The 27,868-nt window shown below is 48.3% G+C and overlaps 1 protein-coding gene across 5 annotated transcripts; it reads right to left on the bottom strand.

The window, feature by feature from the left end:
- Positions 1–251: 251 nt before the first annotated feature.
- SHISA5 (shisa family member 5) lies at positions 252–27,764 on the bottom strand. 5 transcript variants are annotated; one of them, XM_005909342.2, is made up of 6 exons: positions 27,568–27,758; positions 23,934–24,090; positions 7,055–7,105; positions 1,735–1,850; positions 1,411–1,587; positions 252–1,332 (listed from the first exon to the last, which is right to left on the bottom strand). In XM_005909342.2, exons 1-6 carry the CDS (start codon positions 27,635–27,637, stop codon positions 1,253–1,255), a joined length of 651 nt encoding a protein of 216 aa, XP_005909404.1. In that variant the 5' UTR covers positions 27,638–27,758; the 3' UTR covers positions 252–1,252. The 5 variants fall into 5 exon arrangements, with proteins under 5 accessions (XP_005909404.1, XP_070216414.1, XP_070216415.1 ...); XM_070360313.1 differs by lacking the exon at positions 7,055–7,105 and having other exon boundaries at positions 27,568–27,764; XM_070360314.1 differs by lacking the exon at positions 27,568–27,758 and having other exon boundaries at positions 1,735–1,923; positions 23,934–24,084.
- Between the last annotated feature and the right edge of the window lie 104 nt (positions 27,765–27,868).

The raw sequence follows: 27,868 nt of genomic DNA, 5'->3' as shown, positions 1-27,868 counted from the left end.
CCCCACAGCACTGAGCAATCACTCGCCTCTACCCTCCGTGGTGGCCTTACAGCCTCCTGCCCACGCTCACAGACCTGGGGCCAGGGGCACAGAAAACGAGTCTTTGTCCAGCACTCTCCCTACCTGGACGGGGTCAGACTTCTGAGTTCAAGAGAAGTAGGAGACCGTGAACTTCCAATACTGGATGGAAATGATAGCTAGCCTCACCCCCAATCCCAGCAGCCAGGGCTACAATGAAAGGAGGCAACAGCTCGAAACATCTGCATTTATTACAAACAAGGGTGCAGACCCGAGACTCCAAACACATTATGAGGTCCTGACCTACGACAGTAAGACACGGACAGAGGGGTGGGGAACATCGAGGTATGTGTCTAGGTCACAGGAGCCCCCTCAGGGTCCCCTCCACCTTTGGTCCAGACGACACCTTGGCCCAGGTGTCCCTGTTGCCAGGACACACCTAGGCCTGGGGTCCAGCAGCCGGGTAGCCTGTGAGGCTGGTGATGGGGAAGCAGGGACTCAGAGTCCCTCTCCTCTCTGGGGAAGTCTCCCTCTAGGACCCAACGGTTTCAGCCTCACAGCAACCATTACACACATTTTGGAACAGAAAACAGGTAAAATATTAAGCTAACAGTAAAATTAAAACACTGCAGGGAGGACACCTGAGTGGACAAGTGGTCAGAGGCTGCCCTGTCCACCTGTGAAAGGGGCCAGGGCCAACCGGGGCAACCAGAACCGTGGGTAAGTGTGGGCCTCCAGGTGGTCCCAGGAAGGGTGCAAGAAGGGTCCAGGGAGGGTGGGGCTCCACCTGAGGCGTTCAAATACTCAGGAGGCCACCCACTCGCCCGCACCGTGGGTCTGGTGCTTCAGAGACAAAGCTGGGGACAAGCCCTGGCCTCATGCCACGGCTAGGCATGCCACAGAAACCAGAAGACAGTGCATCCTGCCCACACAAAAGCTGTGCTGTCCTAGTATGACAAGCACCCCTGCTCCAGCCCCAGGTCTCCCTGGGGTGGCTGGAAAAGAACCGTTCTTTGGGGTTCCGGGAAGCATAATCTCAAGTGAGGAGGGGAACACAACATGGTCCCGGCAACTCTGACATGGACTGCTTCCCACACCCCTCGTCGCCATCACCAGAAGCCTCATGTACAAACGGGACACACACACACCACGCCCGGGGAGAGAGGCCCACACCCGCACACCCATTCACACACGCAGGACAGATCAGCTGGTAGCCAGAGATGCCAGGGCGTGCTCAGGGGACTGCCTTCGGGGGCTCCATGTAGGCCGGATTATAAGGAGGCTGGCTGGCAGCGTAGGGCAGGGCTGCACCTCCTGGAAACAGAGGACACCAATTAGCTGGGGCCACGGCCGCAGGGGGTCACGCATGGCGGAGTCGGCAGGCATACTCACCAGCCATCGTCTCGTGGTAGGCAGGGGGGCCCATGGGCTGGGTCGGGTAGGGTGCTGTTGGCATCCCCGGCTGGGGGACCACGGAGTGGTAGCCCTGGTACGTTGGTCCAGGGTAGCTGGGCGGTTGCAAGTAAGGGGTGTGGGTCACCGTGGTGGCCATGGTGGTGGTCACAACCGCTGCAAAGAGAGCCCCAGTCAGGACCGCCGAGCTGGCCACCCTCCCTCCAGCTCAGGCCAGTCAGGGCCCCGATAAACCCACCGCCACCACCCGGGGTCTGCACCTGTCCCCAAGGGGTCACCGTGGGGCAGAGGGGAGATGCTCACGTTGCGGGCGCCGGCACATCTTGTACAAACAGCAGCAGGAGCAGGTGCAGCAGACAATGACGGTGACCACAGCGATCACAAAGAGGGTCACCCCGATGGCGATCACTGTGCCGAACCTGACAGAAAGCCAGTCAGCGCTCCAGTGGCCGAGACTCCACACTCCCACTGCTGGCAGCATGGGTTCGATCCCTAGTCAGGGAACGAAGATCCCACATGCCGTGCACGGCCAAAAGAAAAGAACCTAAATAAAGCCAGTCAAGATCCAGGGCCTCTCGCCCCCACCCAGGACCAGCAGTCCACACCACACCCACTCCCAGACGGCACCTCTCTAGCTGGAGGAGACTGGGCAACACAGATAAAGCCACTTCTGGGGCGTGGAGCTTGAACCTGTTTCACCCTCAAGTATATGGGGTTGACCTTGGCTGCCCCCGGGATGCCCCTCAGGAGCTTGGGAGACAGCTCTTCAGGTGTCTTCCCCCATACACACATCTTGTCCACCTCCAACGAGCCAGCAGCACATGCACACCCCGTATCCACCACCAGCCAGGCCTTGGGTGGCTTGAATCCAAAACTCAGACGTGGGCGCAACAGACCAACTCATGGCCTCTGGGAGCTCACAGACCATTACAGGAGGCAAGGGTTGAAGGGAAAATGACTCAGGAAGCACAGGTAATGAATCACAGGGAGAAGTTTCCAGGAGTGGGGAGAGGCCAGTGTGGCCAGGACGGCGGGGAGTGGTACAGCTGCAGGCCCCCGGGGTGACGGCGAGCCTGCGGCGTGCCCAGCACCATGCCAGGTGTCACACACCCTCACTCCAACCCGAGGGGCAGGCAGGGGGGTCAACCAAGAGCCAAGCGAGAGGAGGTCTCCCTGCCCACTCGGGCTTAACCCTCAGCAAGGCCCAGGCCTGAGTGGAGAGTCTGCCACCTGAGAAGACTGGCCCTGGGCGGTAAGTCCACCAAAGCCGACTCTCAAGGGCAGCCGCAGCCCCCTGCTGTCCTCCCCTGTTCCCAGAGGCCAAGCAGTATTCCTTCCAGTAAAAGGGAACTGCACCAACCAGCTGTTCCATTAAAGCATGGAAGGGGCTTGGTGAGCTGTGAGCTATAGGCTCCCCTGCCCCTGAGGCCTGGGGGAAGGTCGAGGGGAAGGTCCCCACCCCCCACCCCGCTTCCCCACCCTGGGTGGAGGGTCTTCCATCTCACAGGCCAGCTGACATCACAGCTTTGGGATGGACTAAGGACAGACCCTCCCGCCCCAGACTCAAAATACCCAATCGCATTCATAAAACAGGAGCCACTGGCCACTGTGCGGCCCAGACCAAGGCCCCAAGACAGGAACAGTGGGAGTCAGGAGGTGCCGCCTGTGCGCGCACGGGCGCACACACACACACACACACACACACACACACACACACACACACACACACACACACACACACACACACACACACACACACACACACACACACACACACACACACACACACACACACACACACACACACACACACACACAGGAGCACGATGAATGACACATGACTGCAGGGCCGCCACCACCAATCTCTAATCTCTCTCTCCCACTCTCTTCCTCTCTTTTGTCTCTATCTCTGACACAGCACTGGCACAGAAGCTCACCCCATGTTAGTCTCTGCCTTCACTCAGGGGCCTCCTGCACCCCGGGGGCTTCCCCATTCCATCCCGAGGCCACTCAGTTTCAATCTCCTCCCCTTCCAGGAAAAGTAAAGCGAATCTCCTGGGCCCTCCCTAGCCCTGACGTCAGAAGCTGGAAGGACAGAGCCTCTTAAAGACACAGTGCGGTGGATGCCCCAGCTGCACTCCCAACTGGTGCCAGGATGGGGGAGGGAAGAGCTCCCGGAGTTGCCTCCCCACCCCATTGTCCATGGGGTCCCCAACCACACTCCTGCTCTGCCTGGCTCAGCCCACCAGCCCCGTTCCAGCCGTCCACTCAGTGGGTACCTTCAGCCATCTGAGCCCACCAGCAGATCCAGAGCCTGCTGGCTACTCCCCTCAGCTCCTCTTCTCCCACCAGTGCATGCTGGAGGTCTCAAATCTGAACCTACCTACCCAAGTCCCCTTGGCCAGCCTGTCACATCTGATCTTGTCGCTCCTGCTCAAGAGACTAGTATGGCTCCTGGGATCATGCAGGAATTTGCTTTATAATTTCTTTGTAAACTCTGTGTAACGTGTGTGTATCTGTACTTCTCTCTTTCTCTGGACTTCCCTGGTGAATCAGATGGTAAAAAATCTGCCTGCAATGCAGGAGACCCGGGTTTGATCCCTGGGTCAGGAAGATCCCCTGGAGGAGGGTATGGCAACCCACTCCGGTATTCTTGCCTGGAGAATCCCATGGACAGAACAGCCTGGTGGGCTACAGTCCACAGGGTCACAAAGAGTCGGACACAACTGAGTGACTAAAATAACAACTAGTAGTGTGATAAGAGAGGGAAAAATCTAGCATTTGTCCCATCAGAGAGTAACACAACAAAGCACACGTCAATCTCTAAGTAAAAGTCTAAATAAAGGGCTTTCCTGGTGGCTCGGTGGTAAAGAATCTGCCTGCTGATGCAGGAGACACAGGTTGGATCCCTGCTCTAGGAAGATCCCACATGCCCTGGAGCAACTAAGCCCGTGCACCACAACTTCTGAGCCTGTGCTCTGGAGCCCGGGAGCCACCACTGAAGCCCCTTCGCCCCAGAGCCCGTGCTCCACCACAGGAGAAGTCACTGCAGTGAGAACCCCACGTCCCGCAACTAGAGAGTAGCCCGAGCATCAGCGAAGACCAGGCACAGCCAAAAATAAATAAATAAAATTAATCTTTTTTAAAAAGTCTAAATAAAATAAAACTCCCTGTGTGGCTGGGGGGACTCCCACCCTCCCTCCTGTATGATCCAGCCACATCACCCTCCTTTCAGCTTTTTTTTCCGGCTGTGCCATGTAGCATGTGGGATCTTAGTTTCCCGACAGGGACTGAACCTGTGCCCCCTGCAGTGGACGCACAGTCTTCACCACTAGGCCACCGGGAAGTCCTCCTGTTAGCTTCTGGAAGCACTGTGTGCTCCGTCTTCCCTCAGGGCCTTCATACAGGCAGTTCTTCCTACAAAACCACCCCGTTGGCTCTTCCCATTCCTATACAATTCATTCTTGGTCACTTTTCACATCTCAGATCAAAACATCACTGCCTCTAGGACACCGCCCCTGACCATGCAGAAAAGGTCAGACTCCTTGATAAACGCTCTTACAGAATCAACTGCCTGTCTACTTCAGTTTATCAACACACACTCCTTTGGATTGTGTGAGCACTGGATTACCGTGCATCTTGCCTCCAGCCTATGGATTCACGGAGGCACAGACTGCAACCAGCCCTGGATCATTACTGTGTCTCCAATTCCTGGCCGAGACAGTGGGTGCTCAGGAAGTACCTGACAAGTGAATCAAGTCACTCAGGGATCCCGTGGGCAGCATCGAGTAGGACAGCAAGGCCTGATGCCCTGAGGAACAGCAATATATGAGGGGTGACTGCAGGGTGGGGCAGGGATCCATGGCCCCAACAAAGCCACCATATGAACAGAATCACACCTCCGAAGCCTGAGGCTACCCCCCAGAGGTCAAGTTCAGAAGGCGAGAGTTGGCCTAGGAAGGAAGGGACAGAAGGGCAGGGGAGGAAGAGCCCAGGCAAGGAGCTTGCAGCAGGGCTGAACGGGATGGTCCCTAGGAGGCCAAAGACCCCCATTGTCCCAGAAGTGAAAGGGCTGTCTCTGGAGCTGGAAACCAGCATTCCCACCACCACACTGGCCAGGCAGCACATGGCCGTGACCCAGTGGGTATAAGAACTGCGGGAAGGGTGCTGTGAGGGCCAAGAACTAACACAGGCTGGCCATGCCCATTCCTCAGCTACCAGACCTCCCTGCCTTCCTGGTGTATTGTCACGGCAAAGATGGCACAGAGGGTCAGCAGTGACCAGCCTGGGGCCCTCAGCCAGAGTTTCCACCGCTCGGGTGCTTCAAAACACGCCATTCCTGCTGGATGATCCTGTGAGTGAAAGGAGCTGGGAAGGGACAATGACATCAGGACCCAAAAGGACCGTGATGGGGAACCAAGAAAGCTCAGGGGTCAGGGGACCTCGAGGAGGGCAGGGAGGGTGCCCCCAAGCTGCCCCCAGGAACCCACATCTCCTCTGCTCCCTGGGGACCTTGTTCTGCGATGTGGAATCCACGTTTCTCACAAAGTACCCAGTGCTCATTCACCAACCACGCCACCTTACTCTTTCCTGCCCTTCTCTGAACCCTCTCTCTCAGCACCTCCTACAGCCATTCTTCAAATGTCACCGATCCTCAACACACTCAATCCCACCCAAACCCAAGCCCTTCATGCGAACCCCATTCGTTCTCTGTCCTGGATCCACCCCGGCCCCTCCCCCAGCCGCTCCCGGCTAGCAGGCAGCCTCCCTCTGGCAAGACCAGGAAACCATGGCTGCCTCCCACATGGCCCGCCACGCCCGCCCCACCCGTTCCTATCGTCCTCCAGGAAGTGGTGGTCTTCATCGGAAACGCCATTCAGACGCTGCCCCGACCCCTCCCTGGTGCCCCCCCAGGAAGAGGCCCACACTGGCTGGATGTCAGACCGTGAGATGACATGGTGCACTATCCGCTATCGTAGCACCTTTACCACACCCGTACCCCCCATCACTATGCCCCCAGCACCACCACTGCCCCCTCACCACCACCACAGCCACCATTACGCCAACACCTCCCTGCCACTGTCCCCCATCGCCACATCACGACCTACTATCATACATCTGCCTGTCACCCCACTACACGCCACCACAGTGCCCATTACCATCAACCTCTCCACCATCAACACGCACGCCTGCCCCAGTACCACACAGCCACCATCATTCATCACCACTCTATCCCACCACCACTGTGCCATCACCACCCACTCAGCCTTGTAGCCAACACCTCTTCCCTGCTGCCACCACCTGATCACTATCACCTTTTGCCACTATCGCCCCCATCACGGTCACCCCCTTCCCATCACTTACACCTACAGCCCACACCATCACCAAGGTCAATGTGAACCTCCACCCTCAGCGTTTCAGCTGTCAACCAGTCACCCCAATCCCCAGCACAATGATGAAGACGACTTCCCAACACAAGAATCAAAGCTCCTGGAGCTCAGACATGGCGACAGCTTCTCCGGGGCCATACCCCAAGGACTCTGTGCCACCCCAGTCCCCGCAGCCCTCTTGAGCCCCCCATCACCTCTGCCAGGAAGATGTACCGAAACTGCAAGTTACGTACCTGGCCATGGGGTCACTGTCGAAGCTGGAGTCGAACTCGTCAGTGAGGATACTGCAAGGAAATCTCACAATTAACCACCTGCACCCCACCCAGCACACCAGTAACAAACACAACCTTAGCACACACACAGAACATGCACGAAAGCCAACCCCCACAATGGGCCAGAAAGGTGGGGCCCTGGTGGCCTCCAGAGGCCAGATATCACACATACCAGGGTTTCAGGCTACAAAGCCACACATCCTTCTAAAGCACACAAGGGACATTCTCTAGGAGAGACCACCCAGGCGGCTCAGACAGTAAAGAATCCACCCTGCAATCCAGGAGACCTGGGTTCAATCCCTGGGTCGGGAATATCCCCTGGAGAAGGAAATGGCAACCCACTCCAGTATTCTTGCCTGGAGAACCCCCATGGACAGAGGAGCCTGGTGGGCTACAGTCCATGGGGTCGCAAAGAGTCAGACACGACTGAGTAACTAAACACTAACACATATGAGGCCACAAAACCAGCCTCAAGATCTGAAAAGGTACCTATCGTACAAATTATCTTCTCCAACTACAATGGAATGAACTTATAAATCAGTAACAAAAGACCCACGTCAGAAAGTTAAAAACAAAATGCTAAAAACAAAAACTGTCATACCTTGAGAAACCAACATATTACAATAGAAGAGCTGTAGCTTAAATAAGAAATCAGAGAGGATATTGAGAAATCTGTAAAACCAAATGAAAATAAAAACACCACTGGTCAAAACGGGTGAAACACAGCTAAAGAATTCTTAGAAGGAAATGTAGAGCTTCGATAGTGATATGGTAGGAAGCCAAAGACGACAGGAAAAATGTAGTAGAACAGACTCCCAAAATAAGGAAGGAATTAATAAAGATAAGTGCAAAAGTCAAAGAGAATAGTAGCCACAGAAAATAACAGAGAAGATGAACAGAACCAAAGCTGGTGGACCTCTGGCCAGACTAATGAAGAAAAGGAGAAAAGATGCAAGAAGACAAAAAAACAGAATGAAAAGAGGTAAGATGAAGAAGCTCTATACAGTCAACAAAAACAAGACCAGGAGCTGACTGTGGCTCAGACCATGAACTCCTTATTACCAAATTCAGACTTAAATGGAAGAAAGTAGGGAAAACCACTAGACCATTCAGGTATGACCTAAATCAAATCCCTTATGATTATACAGTGGAAGTGAGAAATAGATTTAAGGGCCTAGATCTGATAGATAGAGTGCCTGATGAACTATGGAATGAGGTTCGTGACACTGTACAGGAAACGGGGATCAAGACCATCCCCATGGAAAAGAAATGCAAAAAAGCAAAATGGCTGTCTGGGGAGGCCTTACAAGTAGCTGTGAAAAGAAAAGAAGTGAACAGGAAAGGAGAAAAGGAAAGATACAAGCATCTGAATGCAGAGTTCCAAAGAATAGCAAGAAGAGATAAGAAAGGCTTCCTCAGTGATCAATGCAAAGAAATAGAGGAAAACAACAGAATGGGAAAGACTAGAGATCTCTTCAAGAAAATTAGAGATACCAAGGAACATTTCATGCAAAGACGGGCTCGATAAAGGACAGAAATGGTATGGACCTAACAGAAGCAGAAGATATTAAGAAGAGATGGCAAGAATACACAGAAGAACTGTACAAAAAAGATCTTCACGACCCAGATAATCACGATGGTGTAATCACTGACCTAGAGCCAGACATCCTGGAATGTGAAGTCAAGTGGGCCTCAGAAAGCATCACTATGAACAAAGCTAGTGGAGGTGATGGAATTCCAGTTGAGCTATTTCAAATCCTGAAAGATGATGCTGCGAAAGTGCTGCACTCAATATGCCAGCAAATTTGGAAAACTCAGCAGTGGCCACAGGACTGGAAAAGGTCAGTTTTCATTCCAATCCCAAAGAAAGGCAATGCCAAAGAATGCTTAAACTACCGCACAATTGCACTCATCTCACACGCTAGTAAAGTAATGCTCAAAATTCTCCAAGCCAGGCTTCAGCAATACATGAACCGTGAACTTCCTGATGTTCAAGCTGGTTTTAGAAAAGGCAGAGGAACCAGAGACCAAATTGCCAACATCCGCTGGATCATGGAAAAAGCAAGAGAGTTCCAGAAAAACATCTATTTCTGCTTTATTGACTGTGCCAAAGCCTTTGACTGTGTGGATCACAATAAACTGTGGAAAATTCTTCAAGAGATGGGAATACCAGACCACCTGACCTGCCTCTTGAGAAATTTGTATGCAGGTCAGGAAGCCACAGTTAGAACAGGACATGGAACAACAGACTGGTTCCAAATAGGAAAAGGAGTACGTCAAGGCTGTATATTGTCACCCTGCTTATTTAACTTATATGCAGAGTACATCAAGAGAAACGGTGGGCTGGAAGAAACACAAGCTGGAATCAAGATTGCTGGGAGAAATATCAATAACCTCAGATATGCAGATGACACCACCCTTATGGCAGAAAGTGAAGAGGAACTAAAACGCCTCTTGATGAAAGTGAAAGTGGAGAGTGAAAAAGTTGGCTTAAAGCTCAACATTCAGAAAACGAAGATCATGGCATCCAGTCCCATCACTTCATGGGAAGTAGATGGGGAAACAGTGGAAATAGTGTCAGACTTTATTTTTGGGGGCTCCAAAATCACTGCAGATGGTGACTACAGCCATGAAATTAAAAGACGCTTACTCCTTGGAAGGAAAGTTATGACCAACCTAGAGAGCATATTCAAAAGCAGAGACATTACTTTGCCAACTAAGGTCCGTCTAGTGAAGGCTATGGTTTTTCCTGTGGTCATGTATGGATGTGAGTTGGACTGTGAAGAAAGCTGTCGAAGAATTGATGCTTTTGAACTGTGGTGTTGGAGAAGACTCTTGAGAGTCCCTTGGACTGCAAGGAGATCCAACCAGTCCATTCTGAAGGAGATAAGCCCTGGGATTTCTTTGGAAGGAATGATGCTAAAGCTGAAACTCCAGTACTTTGGCCACCTCATGCAAAGAGTTGACTCACTGGAAAAGACTCTGATGCTGGGAGGGATTGAGGGCAGGAGGAGAAGTGGACAACAGAGGATGAGATGGCTGGATGGCATCACTGACTCGATAGATGTGAGTTTGAGTGAAGTCCGGGAGTTGGTGTTGGACAGGGAGGCCTGGCGTGCTGCGATTCATGGTGTTGCAAAGAGTTGGACACAACTGAGCGACTGAACTGAACTGAAATAGCTATAAGTACCACAGAGCTTTTAAAAAAAGGGAACTGGAAGTTCCCTGGCGGTCCAGTGGCTAGGACCTGGCATTTCCACTGCTGTGGCCCAAGGTTCAATCCTTCATAGAGGAACTAAGATCCTGCAAGCTGTGTGACGCAGCATCCCACCCCCCCAAAAAATAATAGTAACTTTGAACTGAACAAACCACCTGCAAAAAAATCATTTGGGAAACAAGTGAAGGCAACTGAAGACTAGTATTAAAAGCTATTAAATAAACTGTGGTAATTGTGCCAAGCGTATTCCAGATATACGACCGTATTTCTTTTTAAAGGACTCACTTGGGACTTCCCTGGTGGTCCAGTGGTTAAGCATCTGCCTGGCAATGCACAGGACATGGGTTTGATCCTGGGCGGGGAACTAGGATCCCATATGCCGTGGTGAGCAACTAAGCCTGAGTACACACGGCAACTACAGAGCCCACACACCCGACAAAAGATCATGCATGATGGAACTAAACCCAAATAAATAATTATTTAAAAAATAATCATAATAAAGGACTCACTTGTACTGATAAAAAAACTAACATTTAAGGAGACATTTTCATGTCTGGGATTGATTTTAAAAGACCCAGGAAACAAAAGTAGTGGAAGGTAGGTGGAACATTAGCAGCAGAGTATTGCTAACCAGGGGGGCAAGCAATGGGTATATGGGGTTATTAATCTCTTTGCTTTTGTATGTATTTGAAAATTCTCAAAAAAAAAAAAAAATGAGAAACAAACAGAAAAATTCAAGAGAATTAGGCATAACTATATCCTCAATTTGAAGGACAAGTAAAGCAAAGGAAAAAATATTTTCAAAAAAATCAGTGTGCAGGCTTTGGCCAGCAATAACAGAGTAAAGCACACCAAGCTGAGATAAGGCGGGCAGGGGCGGAGTGGGAAGAAACTTCCATGGAGGTGGGCCTGGCATTTAAAGCCTCCTTTCTCCTAGGGGCACCAGCCTATTTCAGAAGGGCAATACTCTAGGCAAGAAGACTGGTGCGGGTTGCCATTTCCTACTCTTGGGGATCTTCCTGGGATTGCACTCTCATCTCCTGCAGGGGCAGGTAGATTCTCCTTTTTCTTTTTTGTTTTTAAAACAAAACTATTTTATTGAGGTCTAGCCTACTTACAGTTTAAATTCGTTTAATTATTAATTCAATTTTATTTTAAATGCCTTTAAGATAATTTTATATTTTAGATAGTAAATCAAGACTTTTCTCTGTTCCATATAAATTCTGTATCTAGCCGAAAGTTTCACATGTTTACTCATTCTATTCTGCCTTTCTTTTTTTTTTTTTTTTCAGTTTGTTTAATTGGAGGCTAATCACTTTATAATATTGTGGTGGTTTTTGCCATATATTGACATGAATCAGTGGCAGGAAGATCCTTAACCACCGAGGTCCTGAACAGCAAGGAGAAACTCAGCAAGGAGCTCAGCTTCTACTCGCCTCAGTCTCTGCAATCAGGCCAAGATGACCTTAGAGTGCTCGTGTCCCTGGCAAAAGCAGTTATCAGTCCTTCCTGGAGGAAGTCCTGAGCTCCAAATGGCTATAATTCATTCTGCAAATACAATGTCTGGCACACAACTGATGATTTCCAGGAACACGAGAACATTAGACAACAAGAAACAACGGGACCGCCAGTAGAAATATCCACAGGTGTCCACACACTGCCGTTCTCAGACTCTGACCTGTGTTCAAGGAGATCAAAGGAAAAAAGATGCAGCAGTTTAGGAGAATGGCAAACAAAAATGAAACAAATAAAAATTCTAGAACTAAAAAATCATGCAAAAATCAGTAAGTTATTAGACATATAATATAATCAATATAATCGATCAACTAGAAGACAAACCCAAACAAATATATACACACTAAAGCCTAGAGGCATAAAAGGATGGTAAATGTACATACAGAAGACAGTAGGTGAAATATGGAAAACAGCTGTAGAAAAGGTCTTCAGTTCAGTTCAGTTCAGTCGCTCAGTCGTGTCCAACTCTTTGCAACACCATGAATCGCACGCAGCACGCCAGGCCTCCCTGTCCATCACCAACTCCCAGAGTTCACTCAGACTCACATCCATCAAGTCAGTGATGCCATCCAGCCATCTCATCCTCTGTCATCCCCTTCTCCTCCTGCCCCCAATCCCTCCCAACATCAGAGTCTTTTCCAATGAGTCAACTCTTCGCATGAGGTCGACAAAGTACTGGAGTTTCAGCTCTAGCATCACTCCTTCCAAAAGAACACCCAGGACTGATATTTAGAATGGACTGGTTGGATCTCCTTGCAGTCCAAGGGACTCTCAAAGAAAAGGTCTTACATATGTGTAATTAAAGTCCCAGAGGAAGAAATGTGAGAATGGAGTAAAAGCAATCTTTAAAAAGAGGCATGCTATTAAAATTATTTTTTTCCTAGCAAAAATGATAAAACAAAAAAAAAATAATGGCTGCAAATTTTCCAAAACTGGCAGAAAACAAACAAAAAAACCAAGCCAGATTTCAGAAATATCTTAAGCCCCAAGCAGCAAAAATTCAAAGAAAAACACACCTAGGTACATTACAGTAAAACGTAAAAACCAAACATGAAGAGAAAAAACTTGAAAATTAGAGAAAAGACATGCTACTGGCAAAGGAGCAATAATAAAACCATTATCTGATTTCTCAACAGAAACAACAGACGTTAGAAGACAATGGAATGAAAGCTTCAAAATGCTGAACTTTGCTGAAACTTATACCTTCCAACCTATTAATCCATACCAGGAAAAAATCCTTTAAGAAGGAATGTAAAACAAAGACATTTTCAAACAAACAAAAGCCAAAAAAATTTGACACCAGTCTACCTGTATGAAAGGTAGAAGGAACAGGTCTCAGATGAAACTTAAACACGAAGGAAGAGAAAATAAATATACTGATAAAGGCAAAAAAGACAACTAAAATACTGTCTTTGGGAAATGCAAATCAAAACCACAATGACATATCGCCTCACACCAATCCAGACAGCTATCATCAAAAGAACACAAATAAAAAACGTTGGCAAGGATACGGAGAAAAGGGAACTCTTTGGCCCTATTGCTGGGAATGGGTGTAGCCACTGTGGTAAACAGTATGGAGGTTTCTCACAAAATTAAAAATAGGGAATTCCCTGGCAGTCTAGAGGCTACGACTCTGGGCTCTAACTGCCAAGGGCTGGGCTTCGACCCCCAGTTGGGGAACTAAGATCTTGCATGCTACTCGGCATAGTCAAAACAAAAGAACAAAAACCCTGAAAAGAGAACTAACATATGACCCAGCAGTTTCACTCCTTGGTATACATCAGAAAAAAAACCACTAATTTAAAAAGATGCATGCAAAAAAAAATTAAAATAAAATAAAAAGATGCATGCACCCCAATGTTCACAGCAGCATTATTTACAATTGCTAAGGTACAGAAGCAACCAGTGTCCATCCACAGATGAATGGATGAAGATGTGGTATGTGCATACATGTGTGTGTGCACACATTCATGTACACAATGGAATACTATTCAGCCATAAAAGAATGCAATTTTGCCATTTACAGTACCATGGATGGACTTGACAGCATTATGCTAAGTGAGATAAGTCAGTCAATACTGTAGGATATCACTTATATGTGGAATCTAAAAATACAACAAACTAGTGAATACAGCTAGTAACTGGCAACCCACTCCAGTATTCTTGCCTGCAGAATCCCAGGGACAGAGGAGCCTAGTAGGCTGCCGTCTATGGGGTCGCAGACAGTCGGATATGACTGAAGCGACTTAGCAGCAGCAGCAGCAGTGAATACAGCAAAAGAGAAGCAGACTCACATATACAAAGAACAAAGTAGTAGTTACCAGTGGGGAGACGGGAGAGGGGCACCACAGGGGTGGCAGTGTGGGAGTACAAACTATTGGATGTAAGATAGGCTCAAGGTTGTATTGTACAACATGGCGAATATAGCCAATATTTTGTAATAACTATAATGGAAAGTAACCTTTAAAAATTGTATAAAATTTTTTTAGATAACCATGAAAAAAATTCTACATTTCTCTAAAGAAGACATACAGATAGCCAAAAAGCACATGAAAAGATGTTCAACATCATAGGGAAATGCAAATCAAAACTACAAAGTCTCGCCTCACACCAGTCAGAATGGGCATCATTGAAAGGTCTAGCAACTTCCTGGTGTTCCAGGAGTTGAGTGCAGGCTTCCACGGGAGAGGGCACGGGTTCTGTCCCTGGGTAGGGAAGTTCCACGTGCCGCGTAGTACGGCCAAAAACAACATGGAATTAATAATGCGGGGGACTTTCTTGACGGTCTAGGGCTGAGGGCTCTGCATTTCCACTGCAGGGGCACAGGTTCAATCTGGTCAGGAAAGTAAGATCTCACACGCCCCATGGCCAAAAAAATAGTCTACCAACAATAAATGTTGGAGAGGGTATGGCGAAAAGGGAACCCTCCTACACTGTTGATGGGAATGTAAATTGGGACAATCACTATGGAGAACAGTATGGAGGTTCCTTAAAAAAATAAAAACAGAACTACTCTAAGATCCAGCAATCCCACTCCTGGGTATATATCTGGAAGAAACCATAATTCGAAAAAATACACGGACCCCAATGCTCACTGCAGGACTATTTATAATATCAAGACATGGCAACAACCTGAACCAACTTATATACAAAACAGACTCGCAGATTTCAAAAACAAACTTATGGTTACCAAAGGGGAAATCAGGGTGGGAAGAACAAATCGGGAGCTTGAAATGACATATACACATTACTACATATCAAATAGATAACCAAAAAGGACCTACTGTTCAGCACACGCAACTCTACTCAATATTCTGTAATACCCCACATGGGTAAAGAATCTGGAAAAGAAGGTACATATGGATATGTATAACTGAATCACTTTGCTGAATATCTGCAACTAACACAACATTGTAAATCAACTATAATCTAAATAAATTTTAAAAAGAAAGAAAGGGAATAAAATACTGTCTTTGGGGTTTATAGTATTACAAGAGATAAAGGGAGTATCAGACATAATAAAATGAGCAATTCATCAGAAAGTAGAAACAATCCTAGATACGTATGCACCTAATAACAAAGTATTAGACCTCATGAAGCGAATACTGATAGAACTAAAAGAATAAACATATCTGTAATCTCTTGGTAATCAACAACACAAGAATAACAAAACCCAATAAGGATAAAAAAGATCTAAACACTATTATCAACAACTTGACCTAACTGACACTTATAAAGAGTACACTTAACAACTGCAGGGAGAAGGCAATGGCACCCTACTCCAGTACTCTTGCCTGGAAAATCCTATGGATGGAGGAGCCTGGTAGGCTGCAGTCCATGGGATCGCTAAGAGTCGGACACGACTAAGCAACTTCACTTTCACTTTTCACTTGCATGCATTGGAGAAGGAAATGGCAACCCACTCCAGTGTTCTTGCCTGGAGAATCCCAGGGACAGGGGAGCCTGGTGGGCTGCCGTCTATGGGGTCGCACAGAGTCGGACATGACTGAAGTGACTTAGCAGTAGCAGTAACAACTGCAAAATATATCTGAAACACTCACCAAGGTATAGGATATTCTAAGCCATAAAATGAGTCTCAATAAATTTCAAAAGACTGAAATCTTTTTTAAAAAGTTTTCTTTTTTTTTTTTTTGAAAGGTAGTATCAGTACCATTTTATTTAGTGTTGTAGGAAGTTTTTAGGTTACTTCTCAAAAACAAAAGCAAAGAAATTAAAAATTCCCAAAATAACAAGGCAGGAGATAAGAATTCTACAATCCAGAAATGCTGGGTGAGCTTTCAATCAGAGGGAGGAAGAGGTCACGTCAGTAGCTCACACAATAGATACTGAGAAAACCACAGGGTTGAGATTGGTGTAGAAATTAGAGGGTAAGCTCTCTGCCCTCCCCGCAACGGCAACAGATCCTTCAGCCTTGAGGGACCATTCACCAGTGAATGGGTCTAAAAGAGAAAGGGCATGAGGAGTGAAGATCGCGCCTAATTTTACAAGTTGCCTCTGGCCTTCAGTCTGGCAGGTGGCTAAGAGTAGTGGACCCTCCCCACTCCGTGCCCTTCTGAGCCCCCACTGTCAGCTGAGCTGGAAACCACACACTTGTGCCAGTGACTGCCCACACACCCTCCACTCTGGGTCAATGGCTGTCCGTGTGGCGAAGGGCAGACTTTCTTGCTCTTCCATCCTGCTACCTGGGGAGGCTGACCCACAGGAAATAAAAGGGGTGGGCAGGACATCTGTCAAAGCCCAACGACAGAGATGATATGAAACAACTGGGCAAAGGATTGACTTTTTTTTCCCAGATGCTGACCTCCAGTGGAAGTCCATCACAAGCTGTTTGGTATTTCACTGGATGCTTCCCTGAAGTACTGACTGGTCTTCTGGGGGTGGGGGTGGGCAGCCAGGCAGGGCCAAGAAAGAGCTGCTCCTGCTTCTGCAGGGCATAGCCTCCTCCAAGGACCCATCAGTTCAGTGTGCATTCTCAGCAGCCAGAGGCTAAACCAGACTCTGCTGGTGCACACAGCTGGGTGTAAGCCCTCAGACCCATACCGGCTGCAGGAACTCCAGCCCTCCAGTCCACCTGCCCCTGTGAACAGCCCAGAGCTGACTCCAGCTTTCCCAACTGAGTGCTCCCTCACAGTAGAGTCCTCAAGGACAGGTATTAACCGGCATCCTTGAGAGGCGCAGGAATGCTACCCGTGGAATTCTGTTCCAGCAGCTGGTAGAAACCAGACACTCTTGAAGTTGATTGTCCTTCATTCTCCAGAGTTCTCGAGTGGCATCTCAGAGCAGAGGAATTCGCTCTCTTAAACACGGACCGGGACCCATCCCCGAGGTCCTAGCAGCAGATCTCCCACAACGAAAAGCTTTCGGGAAGAACTCGGGTCTCCACGTGAGCTCTTCTCAGGAGAAACCACTCAGCGCCCCTGCCACCCAGTACACAGGGGTAATCACAGTCCAAGTACACTGACATCAAGTACAAAACATTGCGTATCAAATATACACACGTATATCTCCAGAGTTCAAGCAAACATCCAGTTCTCTTTATAGGGATGTAAATAAATCTCGTAGCGCTACAAAAATACAAGTCGTCTGAGAGGTTTACAGTGGTCCCCAGAATGAAGGAGGGTATTAAATAAAACAGCTATCGATAATTAAAAGTGAATCAGTTCAATCAAGTTACAGTATCATCCTTCAGATTAAAGTGCTCTCGTATTAACTAATGTGGCAGCAGACGTGATCCTGAGAAGGAATCCCACTGCCAGTCATCTTGCCTCTTAACTTCAACACAAGAATGAACACAGAGAGATCTGTGTTTATAACTGCTCTCTCCTCAAGCCCTACCCACGCCCTTGGCCTATGACATTCTCTCCCGAGGAGAGATGTTGGGATTTGATGAGATTCTGTCTCAACTGGAACAACAACAAAAAAAGAGTAATATAGAAAACATTCTCATATTGGGTTACTAACAATGAAATTACCTGAAGAGTCTGAGTTGTTTAGTTGCTAAGTCATGTCCGACTCTTTGTGACCCCGTGGACTGTAGCTCATCAGGCTCCTCTGTCCATGGGATTCTTTAGGCAAGAACACTGGAGTGGGCTGCCATTTCCTTCTCCAAAAAAGTTTTCATTTATATGGCCACGTCAGGTCCTGGTTGTAGCACACAGGCTTAGTCACCCCGCAACGTGGGGGATCTTAGTTCCCCAAGCAGGGATCAAGGCCGCAACCCCTGTATTGGAAGGCGGATTCTTAACCACTGGACCACCAGGGAAGTTCCAAAAAACCAAAATCTTAAAAGAAAACAACACAATGAGATATTACTACCCAGCCACCAAAACTACAGAAATTGAACCTTTCTAGGAATCAGCAATAATCTGTATCTTATTGCCTGGTGCCCCGGTGGCTCAGTGGTAAAGAATCCGCCTGCCAACTCAGGAGACGCAGTTTCGATCCCTGGGTTGGAAAGATCTCCTGGAGAAGGAAATGGAAACCTATTCCAGTATTCTTGCCTGGAGAATCCCACGGACAGAGGACTGACGGGCTACTGTCCGTGGGGTCGCAAAGAGACAGACATGACTTGGCAACTAAACAGTATCTTAACTAAAGTGTTAAATATGAGAAGTATACATTTATTAAAACTTGATTCAAATGAAGCATTTATGTACTTATACCTCAATTTTTAAAGAAACATTTACAATACCAAGTTTGGAGAGGGTGTGGGGCAAATCTGATGCTCTCATCTGGCTGGTGGGAGTGTAAATGGTAACAAGTGCTGGATGTTTCTGTCAAAACTGGACACATGCCCCTAGTGCCTCAGGATTTCCACTCCTAGATATTTTCCCACAAGAAAGATATTCCTTCTAAAAGGCACCAGAGATTTATAAAAGAAGGTTCTTAGCATCACTATCAAAACAGCAGAAACCAGGAACTCCCAGCGGTTAGGACTCCATGCTTTCACTGCCAAGGACTTGGGTTCAATCCCTGGTTGGAAACTATGATTCCACAAGCCACACTGAGCTGCCAAACAGGAAAAGAAAAAATGAATAAATGAAAGAAAACCTACATACTTGGACAGATATGCTATGCTGATGGACTGGAAAACTCAAGTAAAAAGTCAATTCTACAAAAAAAGTATAAATCAATGCAATCTAAGCTGGTTTTCTTGAGAAGCTGATTCTAAAATTTATATGGAAATACAAAAGACTAAAAATAACTAAGACAATATTGAAGAATATCAAAGCATAATATAAAGACACAGTAATTATAAGTCTGCTTTAGCCCAAGGATAGTCAACATAATGTAATAGAGAGCCTAGAGACATCTACACATGTGGATACTCAATCTGTAGCAAACCTGTCATTGTAGAGTGAGAGAACTATCATTTTCTGAGACACTATAGTATAAATGTTGCTTGGACAATCAGAGAAAGTATCTTTATAAAATTCACCGAAAAATTCTTCTTCACTGAAAATTTCGTGATGTGTCAGTTTTGGAAATTTCACAGTAATAACTTTGTGTTTATAATATACACAGGTTGGAACAAAAACAAAGCAAAATGTGAATGGTAACAACAGTCCTAAGTCACATAATAAACCCTTGGTCAATTTTAAGCTCCAACAACTTCACATAGTGATTGTATCATTTTCTAAAAACGTACTGATACATCTCTAGTCAATAACGTATTAACAAATGAAACGATCTCTACTGACTTATACAACTACTACTATGCATACTTAAAGCATACAGGGGCTTCTGTGGTGGCTCAGTGGCAAAGAATTTACCTGCCAAACCGAAGCAGACACAGGTTTGATCCCTGGTCTAGGAAGATCCCACATGCCAAGGAGCAACTAAGCTGGTGTGCCCCAACTACTCAGGCCGTGCTCTAGAGCCCAGGAGCCACAATTACGAAGCCCATGTGCAGCAATTGCTGCAGCCCACACGCCTAGAGCCTGTGCTCTGCAGTGAGAAGCCACCACCATGAGAAGCCCTCACGCTACAACTGGAGAATAGCCCCCACTCGCCACTGCAACTAGAGAAGAAGTCCACACAGCAAGGAAGACCCAGCACAGCCAAAAAAATAAATGAATAAATAAAAATCATTTTAAAAGTAACAGAAATGCATAATATGTGCACCAAAAGATATGTACAAAGATGCTCAGAGCTGCATTATTTGCAATACCCCTCCCAAAAAAGGAAACAATCCAGATATCCACCAACATTACAATGCATCAACTGTGGTCTAAAAACCTAACATACACCAATGGAAAGGAACAAACAACACAGTATGGATGAAACTTACATGGTGAAAGAAACCAGATAAGAAATAGAGGTATGATGCCACGTGTATGTCTGTGTGTGTTGAGTAACAGAGCAGTTAAATGTTACGCTTGGGGATAACAGAGGGCATACTGATTGGGAAGTAACCCGAGGGGGTTTCCAAGATTCCATGATGTGTTAATTCTTGCCCCAGACAGGTGGTGGTTTCGTGGAGTTGAATGTATTTAAATTTCAATAATTCACCGAGCTGTATGCTTCATATTTGTGTACTTTTATGAATGTATGATATATACTGCCTCCAACCCCAATAAAAACTCTACTATAGGGACTTCCGGAGAAGGCAATGGCACCCCACTCCAGTACTCTTGCTTGGAAAATCCCATGGACGGAAGAGCCTGTTAGGCTGCAATCCATGGGGTCGCTAAGAGTCGGACACGACTGAGCAACTTCACTTTCACTTTTCACTTGCATGCATTGGAGAAGGAAATGGCAACCCACTCCAGTGTTCTTGCCTGGAGAATCCCAGGGACGGGGGAGCCCAGTGGGCTGCCGTCTGTGGGGTCGGACAGAGTCGGACACGACTGAAGTGACTTAGCATAGCATAGCATGGACTTCCCTGGTGATCCAGTAGCTAAGACTCCACGCTCCTAACTCAGGAAGCCTGGGTTTGATCCCTGCTCAGGCAACCAGATCCCACATGCCACAACTAAGAGTTTGCATGCCGCATAAAAAGATCCCTCGTGGTACAACTAAGACCCAGCCAACCAAGACCTGATGCAGACAAATAAAATAAAAATAAACATTAAAAAAAAACTAAGCTGTAGAACTTAGAGATGCATGTTTGGGTATTATAACTCTAAAGAAAAGCAAGGCTATATAACAGAATCAACACTATCTTAGAGCGATGAGAGACAGTGATTGACAGTGAGCTCAAGGGGACGGCTGCTGTCTTGACCTGAATAGTGGTTATGCAGATATTTGCTTTATGATAAATCACTGAGCTGTACATTTATTTTAATGCACTTTTCTGCATGTGAATTTTATGTTACAACAGAGTAAAAAACAACCTCAAGGAATGAGTTTAATAGCAGATTAAACATATATGAAGAATTAAATTAACTAAAAGGTTAGAAGACATAATCTGGAATGCAACAGAGACAAAAATATGGAAGAGACAGACTAGGAAATGTGGACACTGGAGCAGAAGATGCAGCATGTCTAAATGAGTTCCAGAAGGAAAGGAGAAGGAAGGCTAATATTGAAGAGTAGCAGAGAATTTTCTAGAACTAATGAAAGACACTAAACCACAGATTTAAGAAGCTCACCAAATCCACATTAGCATAAATAAAAAGAAATCTAGGGATTTCTCTAGCAGTCCAGTGGTTAAGACTTCGCCTCCCAATGCAGAGGGAGCAGGTTAGATCCCTGGTTGGGAAGGCAAGATCTCACAAAAAACCAAAGCATAAAATAAAAGCAATAATATTGTAACAAATTCAAAAAAGATTGGTAAAAAATGGTCAACATAAAAAAAAATCTTATAAAAATAAATCTATACTTCAATATATCATGGTGTAACTGAAGAATACCAAAGTCAAGAAAAAAAATAATCTTACAAATCTGTCAAAGGGGAAGAAAAAAGAGTTTTTTTAAATGCTGGACAACTGACTATTGAACTAGTATCTCTACAGAGATAAAGGAAGCCAGAGAAAATAACCATCAACTTAAATCCAGCTCAGAGAAAATATTTCTTAAGAATGAGATGAATGTAATTTACCATATTAACAGAATACAAATAGAAAAATCACCTAATTATCTCTAAAGATGCAAGAAAATACTTAACTAAATGCAAACTTACTTCATGATTAAAAGTCCAAGGAAACTAGGAACAGAAAGGAACTTCCTCCACCTGATAAAGGGCAGGTATGGAAAGCCACGGAGAAGGCAATGGTACCCCACTCCAGTACTCTTGCCTGGAAAATCCCATGGACGGAGGAGCCTGGTAGGCTGCAGTCCATGGGGTCACTAGGAGTCGGACACGACTGAGTGACTTCACTTTCACTTTTCACTTCCATGCATTGGAGAAGGAAATGGCAACCCACTCCAGTGTTATTGCCTGGAGAATCCCAGGGACGGGGGAGCCTGATGGGCTGCAGTCTATGGGGTCGCACAGAGTTGGACATGACTGAAGCGACTTAGCAGTAGCATGGAAAGCCACAGCTAATGTACCTAACAGTGAATGCTTTCTCCCTGAAATGGAGAACAAGACAAGGATGTCTCTTATTACTTTTTTTTGTTGTTCTCACTTTTTTCATCATTGTACTGGAGATTCTGACCAGTGTGATAAGGCAAGAAAAAAAACAATGAAAGCATACAAATTGAAAAAGAAGTAAACAATAGAAGAACAAATGGAATTAAAAAAAAAAAGGCAATACAGTAAGTGAGAAAGAAAGAAATTTAGAACAGAGGAGACAAATATAAAGCACAAAATAAGACAGCAAATATTGAATACAATCCCAGAAATCCAATAATTACCTTAAACTTTAATGGAATAAATCTTCCTGTTTTTTAAAGCTATCAGAATAGATTTTGCAGTCCTCTTCCCTGGTGGTGCAGTGGATAAGAATTCACCTGCCAATGCAGGGGACACAGGTTCAATCCCTGGTCTGGGAAGATCCCCCATGCCTCAGAGCAGCTAAGCCCGTGGACCACAACTATTGGGTCTTGGCTCTAGAGCCCAGGAATCTCAACTACTGAAGCCGCCATGCCCTAGAGCCCATGCTCTGCAACAAGAGAAGCCACCAGACTGGGAAGCCCTCACACTGCAACTAGAGATTAGCCCCCACTGCTGCTGCTGCTGCTGCTAAGTCGCTTCAGTCGTGTCCGACTCTGTGCGACCCCAGAGACAGCCCACCAGGCTCTCCCGTCCCCGGGATTCTCCAGGCAAGAACACTGGAGTGGGTTGCCATTTCCCTCTCCAATGCATGAAAGTGAAAAGTGAAAGGGAAGTCGCTTAGTCGTGTCCAACTCCTAGTGACCCCATGGACTGCAGCCTACCAGACTCCTCTGTCCATGGGACAGCTAAAAAAAAGGCCTGTGCACTGCAATGAAAACCCAGCACAGCCAAAAATAAATAAATAAAAATTTAGAATAAAAAGTAAGGGGGTTCATATTGCCCACAGACTATAAACTTTGCAACACACAGAAATGAAAGAACACAACAGACTGAGTGGTTGCCTACGGAACGAAGGGAAGGCAATGGTCATGGACGATTAAAATAAGATGTGTAAGATGGTGGGGGTTTGGACTTGCCCAAACCAACGATGATCACTTGCCATGAGCTGAGGCGTGTGACCACCTCAACTCTCTGGGGCCAAACACAAGAAACACAGAATGGCAAAGGAAGACACACATGGGAGCCCCTTGGTTCCTGCCTACAAAACATTCAAACCTCAGATGCAATGTAAATCCATGGGCCATGGCAAGAGAACACAGGTATGGCCCACAGTGGGATACACACAGACCTGCACAAATCACACACAACCCCCACCAGGTGCATGCAAACACTGCGGGATACACTCGCGCCAAGGGTACCACCCTGAGGACATGCTGGTACACACCAGGGGTAAGCCACAGGGCTGGCTGAGGCCACCAACCCCTGAGAAACCTGCTCAGCACTCGAGGCTGGGGGAGAGGCGCAAGGGCTCACGGGAACAGAAGGTCCGGGGGAGTCCAGCCAGTGCTCCACCATCAGCTCGAGAGGACTGACAGGCTGGATGGACAGGCTCAGGCCGCCCACCTCGTGACCTCAGGTGCACTCACCTGGCCTCCGGAGCATGGCAATCTTCCTCAATCCACATAACCTGCTTCAGCACATCCGAGCAACAGTACTGGTCGTTACAGTTGCCGCAGCAGAAATCAGGACAGACCCAAGGGTCGACCTTGCGCCCGTGAGAAATCATACACAGCTCACTCTGGGCTGGAACACATAAAAATACTCTTCACCCACGGCCACGGGGCCAGCCTTCAGCCCTGTCCCAGCCCACACCGCCCCTTCCCCAGCAAGGCCAGTAGGCCTGAGCCAGCCGAGCCATCTCCGCAGCATCCTCTGGCCACTGCCCCAACCAGCCTCGCCCTCTCCCGTGGGCCACAGCAGAGGCACCCACCTGGCCCCCTCCCTCTCCCATCAGTCCACTTGCCCTCCAGATGGGATGGTGAACTTTCTACATGTGGGTCTGACTCGGCCACTCCTCAGCCTCAAGCCAGGGGATCAAGCCCAGGCTCCACAAAGCAGCATCCAGACTACAAAGGACCTTGAAGGTCACCCCATGCTCCACCTTCAAATCAACTTACCACCCATCAAGGTCTTCCTCTAGGCCCCCTTCTATGGGAGCCACCCAAGTCCAGCAGTCACACCCCCACAAAGCAGTCCCTCCTGTAGCTGGGGACTACACGTTCTTTTTTTCTTCTTCTTTTTGGCCATGCCACATGGCATGTGAGATCTTACTTCCTCGACCAGGGTTCAAACCCACGCCCCCTGCACTGGAAGCACAGAGTGGACTGAGCTGTTCTTAATCCTCAGGTTCTGTCCCCACCACTCAGCCATGGCAGCCTTGGCCCCGGCTGGACACTCCGACTCCAAGGGCCAGCCCTCATAGACCATAGTCTTACAGCAGGCTGTCTCCTGACCAGTTCACCATCGGCCACAGTCACTCCCACCAAAGTGTCCAGGTCGTGTCCCAGCACTCTTGCTGGGCCTGCAGCAGGCGGCTAGGAAATGTCCGTGCCCTCAGTAGCCAGGCACCATGTGGAGCCTCAGAACCATCACACGGCTCTTAGCCAGATCTGGGATTTAAGTACACCTGGCTGACAGGTGTGGAAATAGACCACAGTTTGCTGACTTCCAGGAAGCTGCCACAGCCAAATGTTCCCAGCATCCTTGGGCTACATCAGCACAGATCTGGGGTCCACCAGCAGGAGAGAACAGTCCTGGATGCCACCCTGACAGACCCTAAATGGAACACCCAGTCCAGCAAGGCCCAGACAACTATGGTAGACTGGGGATGGTCCTGACGATAAACCCTGAGGTAGAAAGTCCTGGCACAGCACTGGGACTCTAAGAACCCTGTCTGACCTCACCCCCAGGGTAGCAGGTAGCGTCTGGAGACCCAGCCTGGTCAGTATATTTGTCACTCCCAAACATTCCTCTTTGGGCTAAGGATGATTTTCAGCAGTTTATTTTTAAGCAATGCAAACAAAGGAGAAGCTCTGAAAACTGAGTAGGAGTTACCCTTTTGCAATAGATATTTGCAAGTATAAAGGCAATCTTCACTTGTGGCTCAGTGGTAAAGAATCCACCTGCAATTGCAGGGAAGATCCTCTGGAGAAGGGAAAGGCAACCCACTCCAGTATTCTGGCCTGGGAAATCCCATGGACAGAGGAACCTGGCAGGCTACAGTTCATGGGGGTCACAAAAGAACCTAAGAAACAACTTCACTGCCATACTATGAAGAGGGTAAGGACCATATCTCTAGAAACCTATCAAGGCTGCAGGCACAGATTTCAATCTGTGTAACAATTTTACCCCTTCTTTACTGGGTTTTTCCTTGTGAATCCCAATATTGTGACTCTTTCGCCTTTAGTTCAAAACAGCATTCAAGGTGAGGGCTTCCACCATTTAGACAAGTTACTGTTTCCTTGGGTCTCCCATGCATACCGGAGGTATAGTGGTAGCGTTAGTCACTCAGTCACGTTCGACTCTTTGTGACCCCATGGACTGTAGCCCGCCAGGCTCCTTCCTCCGTCCATTGGATTCTCCAGGCAAGAATACGAAGTGGATTACCGTTCTCTTCTCCAGAGGATCTTTCCGACCCAGGGATCGAACCTGGGTCTCCTGCATTGCAGGCAGATTCTTTACCGTTTGAGCTACACGGAAGACCTAGTCCACCATTTGACCAAGTTACTCAGTTTCCTTGGATCGCTCATGCATTCCAGAGGTATACCTGGAATGTTGTTCAACTTTTGTTTTGCTCCTGTTCATTTGTCTCGGCTGCTGCTAAGTTGCTTCAGTCGTGTCCGACTCTGTGCGACCCCATAGACGGCAGCCCACCAGGCTCCCCCGTCCCTGGGATTCTCCAGGCAAGAACACTGGAATGGGTTGCCATTTCCTTCTCCAATGCATGCAAGTGAAAAGTGAAAGTGAAGTCACTCAGTCGTGTCCGACTCTTAGCGACCCCATGGACTGCAGCCCACCAGGCTCCTCCGTCCATGGGATTTTCCAGGCAAGAGTACTGGAGTGGAGTGCCATTGCCTTCATTTGTCTCACGTCAATGTAATTAGTAAACCAGCCAAAGAACCTTACAGGGCAAGAAGAGGAAATCTTTCCATCCCAACAGTATCAAGCACCCTGGGGCCACTGGTGGAGCAAAATCCAAAGACAGAGGCATTGACTGACCTCCTTGAGAAGGGTCAACTAGGTGGTAGGTGGTGCTCTGGGCAAAGCTGCAGGGCAGAGGGTGGGCCCACCAACAGGGCCAACCCAGCCAGCCGTCCACCTGGCCGCAGGTAAGGCCAGCACAGCCCATCCTACTGGGTAGCTCAGGTGACCTACCTCCTTTTACAGACTTTCCAGCCACAGCCCAGCCCAAGCTTCTAAGCTGGGCCTGAAGACACAAACAGGTTGAGTGTTTGAGCCAAGAGTCCATGACACAAATGTTCTTCTGAACCCCAGACGCTCTGAACCAGTCTCCAGTCCTCACTGGAACTTCCCACCCCAAGCCCTCCAGATTCCTCCCAGTCCCCAGGAATAAAGTCCTTCCCTTGGAGAAAAACACCCACCCCAGAAGGATCTTCAGCGTCCTAGGGAGATGGGTGGGGCAGGGGGAGGGCACTCTTCTACTTCCCTACCTTTAAAAGTTCCCCAGCCGGGCCTCCACCGTCTGGGATTCATCAGTCTACAATCAACCTACAACAGTTAAGTGTCTCATCCAACCTTGGGGACCAGCCTGAGTGGTCTCCAGAAAGGCCAGAGCAATGGAGGCAGAAGGTGGAGGCTCCCAGCCAATAAACTGAGGCCAGGGAAGGGGCCTGCAGCGGCCAGGCCTCCCTGCAGCCACCACCCCTCGCTAAGGCCAGGCAGGAAATCCCACCCCAGCCTCTGAGAGGGCAAGCCCTTGGGACCCTAGAGGACAGACCTCCCCCCCAACCACCACCACCATGCCAGGGCAGAACAATGACGGCAGATGCCCGGGGTCTGGGCAGTGTCAGTGCAGACGGGAGGGAGGCTGGGGTGGAGGACAGACCAGTCGTGGGGTCCGCACACTGCCTCGGGGTTATGAGGCTCGGTTGGGGTCCCTGGGGGGACGGCGCCGCTTGGGCTTGCAACCAGGGACGGCGCGGACATGGCCGCCTCCCCTGCCTGCCCGGGACGAACTCCCCGGCACCCGCCAAGACTCACCTCCCTCAGGCGCCGGGAGCAACAACAGCAAGAGCACCAGGATGCGGGGCGCGGGGGCCGGCGCGGCCATGGCTGGGAGCGCAGGAGTACGGACGGACGGACCGGCAGACGGTCCCGGTGTGGCCGCAAACCTCAGCGACCCGCGCGGCCGCAGGCTTCCTCGCCTCGCCCCGCCCCGGCCGTTCCGGGAACCCCGCCCGGGGCGAGAGGAGGGACGGGAGGAGGGGAAGCGGACGCGCCTCCCATCCTCGGGGCCTGGGACGCGTCCGGTGTCGGCCCCTCTGGGGACAGGCTCCCGGAC

This window comes from Bos mutus, chromosome 22, assembly GCF_027580195.1.
Source record: "Bos mutus isolate GX-2022 chromosome 22, NWIPB_WYAK_1.1, whole genome shotgun sequence".
Taxonomy (NCBI): domain Eukaryota; kingdom Metazoa; phylum Chordata; class Mammalia; order Artiodactyla; family Bovidae; genus Bos; species Bos mutus.
The sequence above is the reverse complement of the archived record's forward strand: the minus strand, read 5'-3'. Positions and strand labels throughout refer to the sequence as shown.

What these genes read in the sequence shown, in the direction of transcription:
- SHISA5 (XM_005909342.2), bottom strand. Translation starts at nt 27,637, where the DNA reads ATGGCCGCGCCGGCCCCCGCGCCCCGCATCCTGGTGCTCTTGCTGTTG. An exon ending in TGCCATGCTCCGGAGGCCAG is followed by an intron (nt 7,106 to 23,933) that starts GTGAGTGCACCT and finishes ATTTCCTTGCAG; the next exon opens with TATCCTCACTGACGAGTTCG. An exon ending in CTACCACGAGACGATGGCTG is followed by an intron (nt 1,333 to 1,410) that starts GTGAGTATGCCT and finishes CTCTGTTTCCAG; the next exon opens with GAGGTGCAGCCCTGCCCTAC.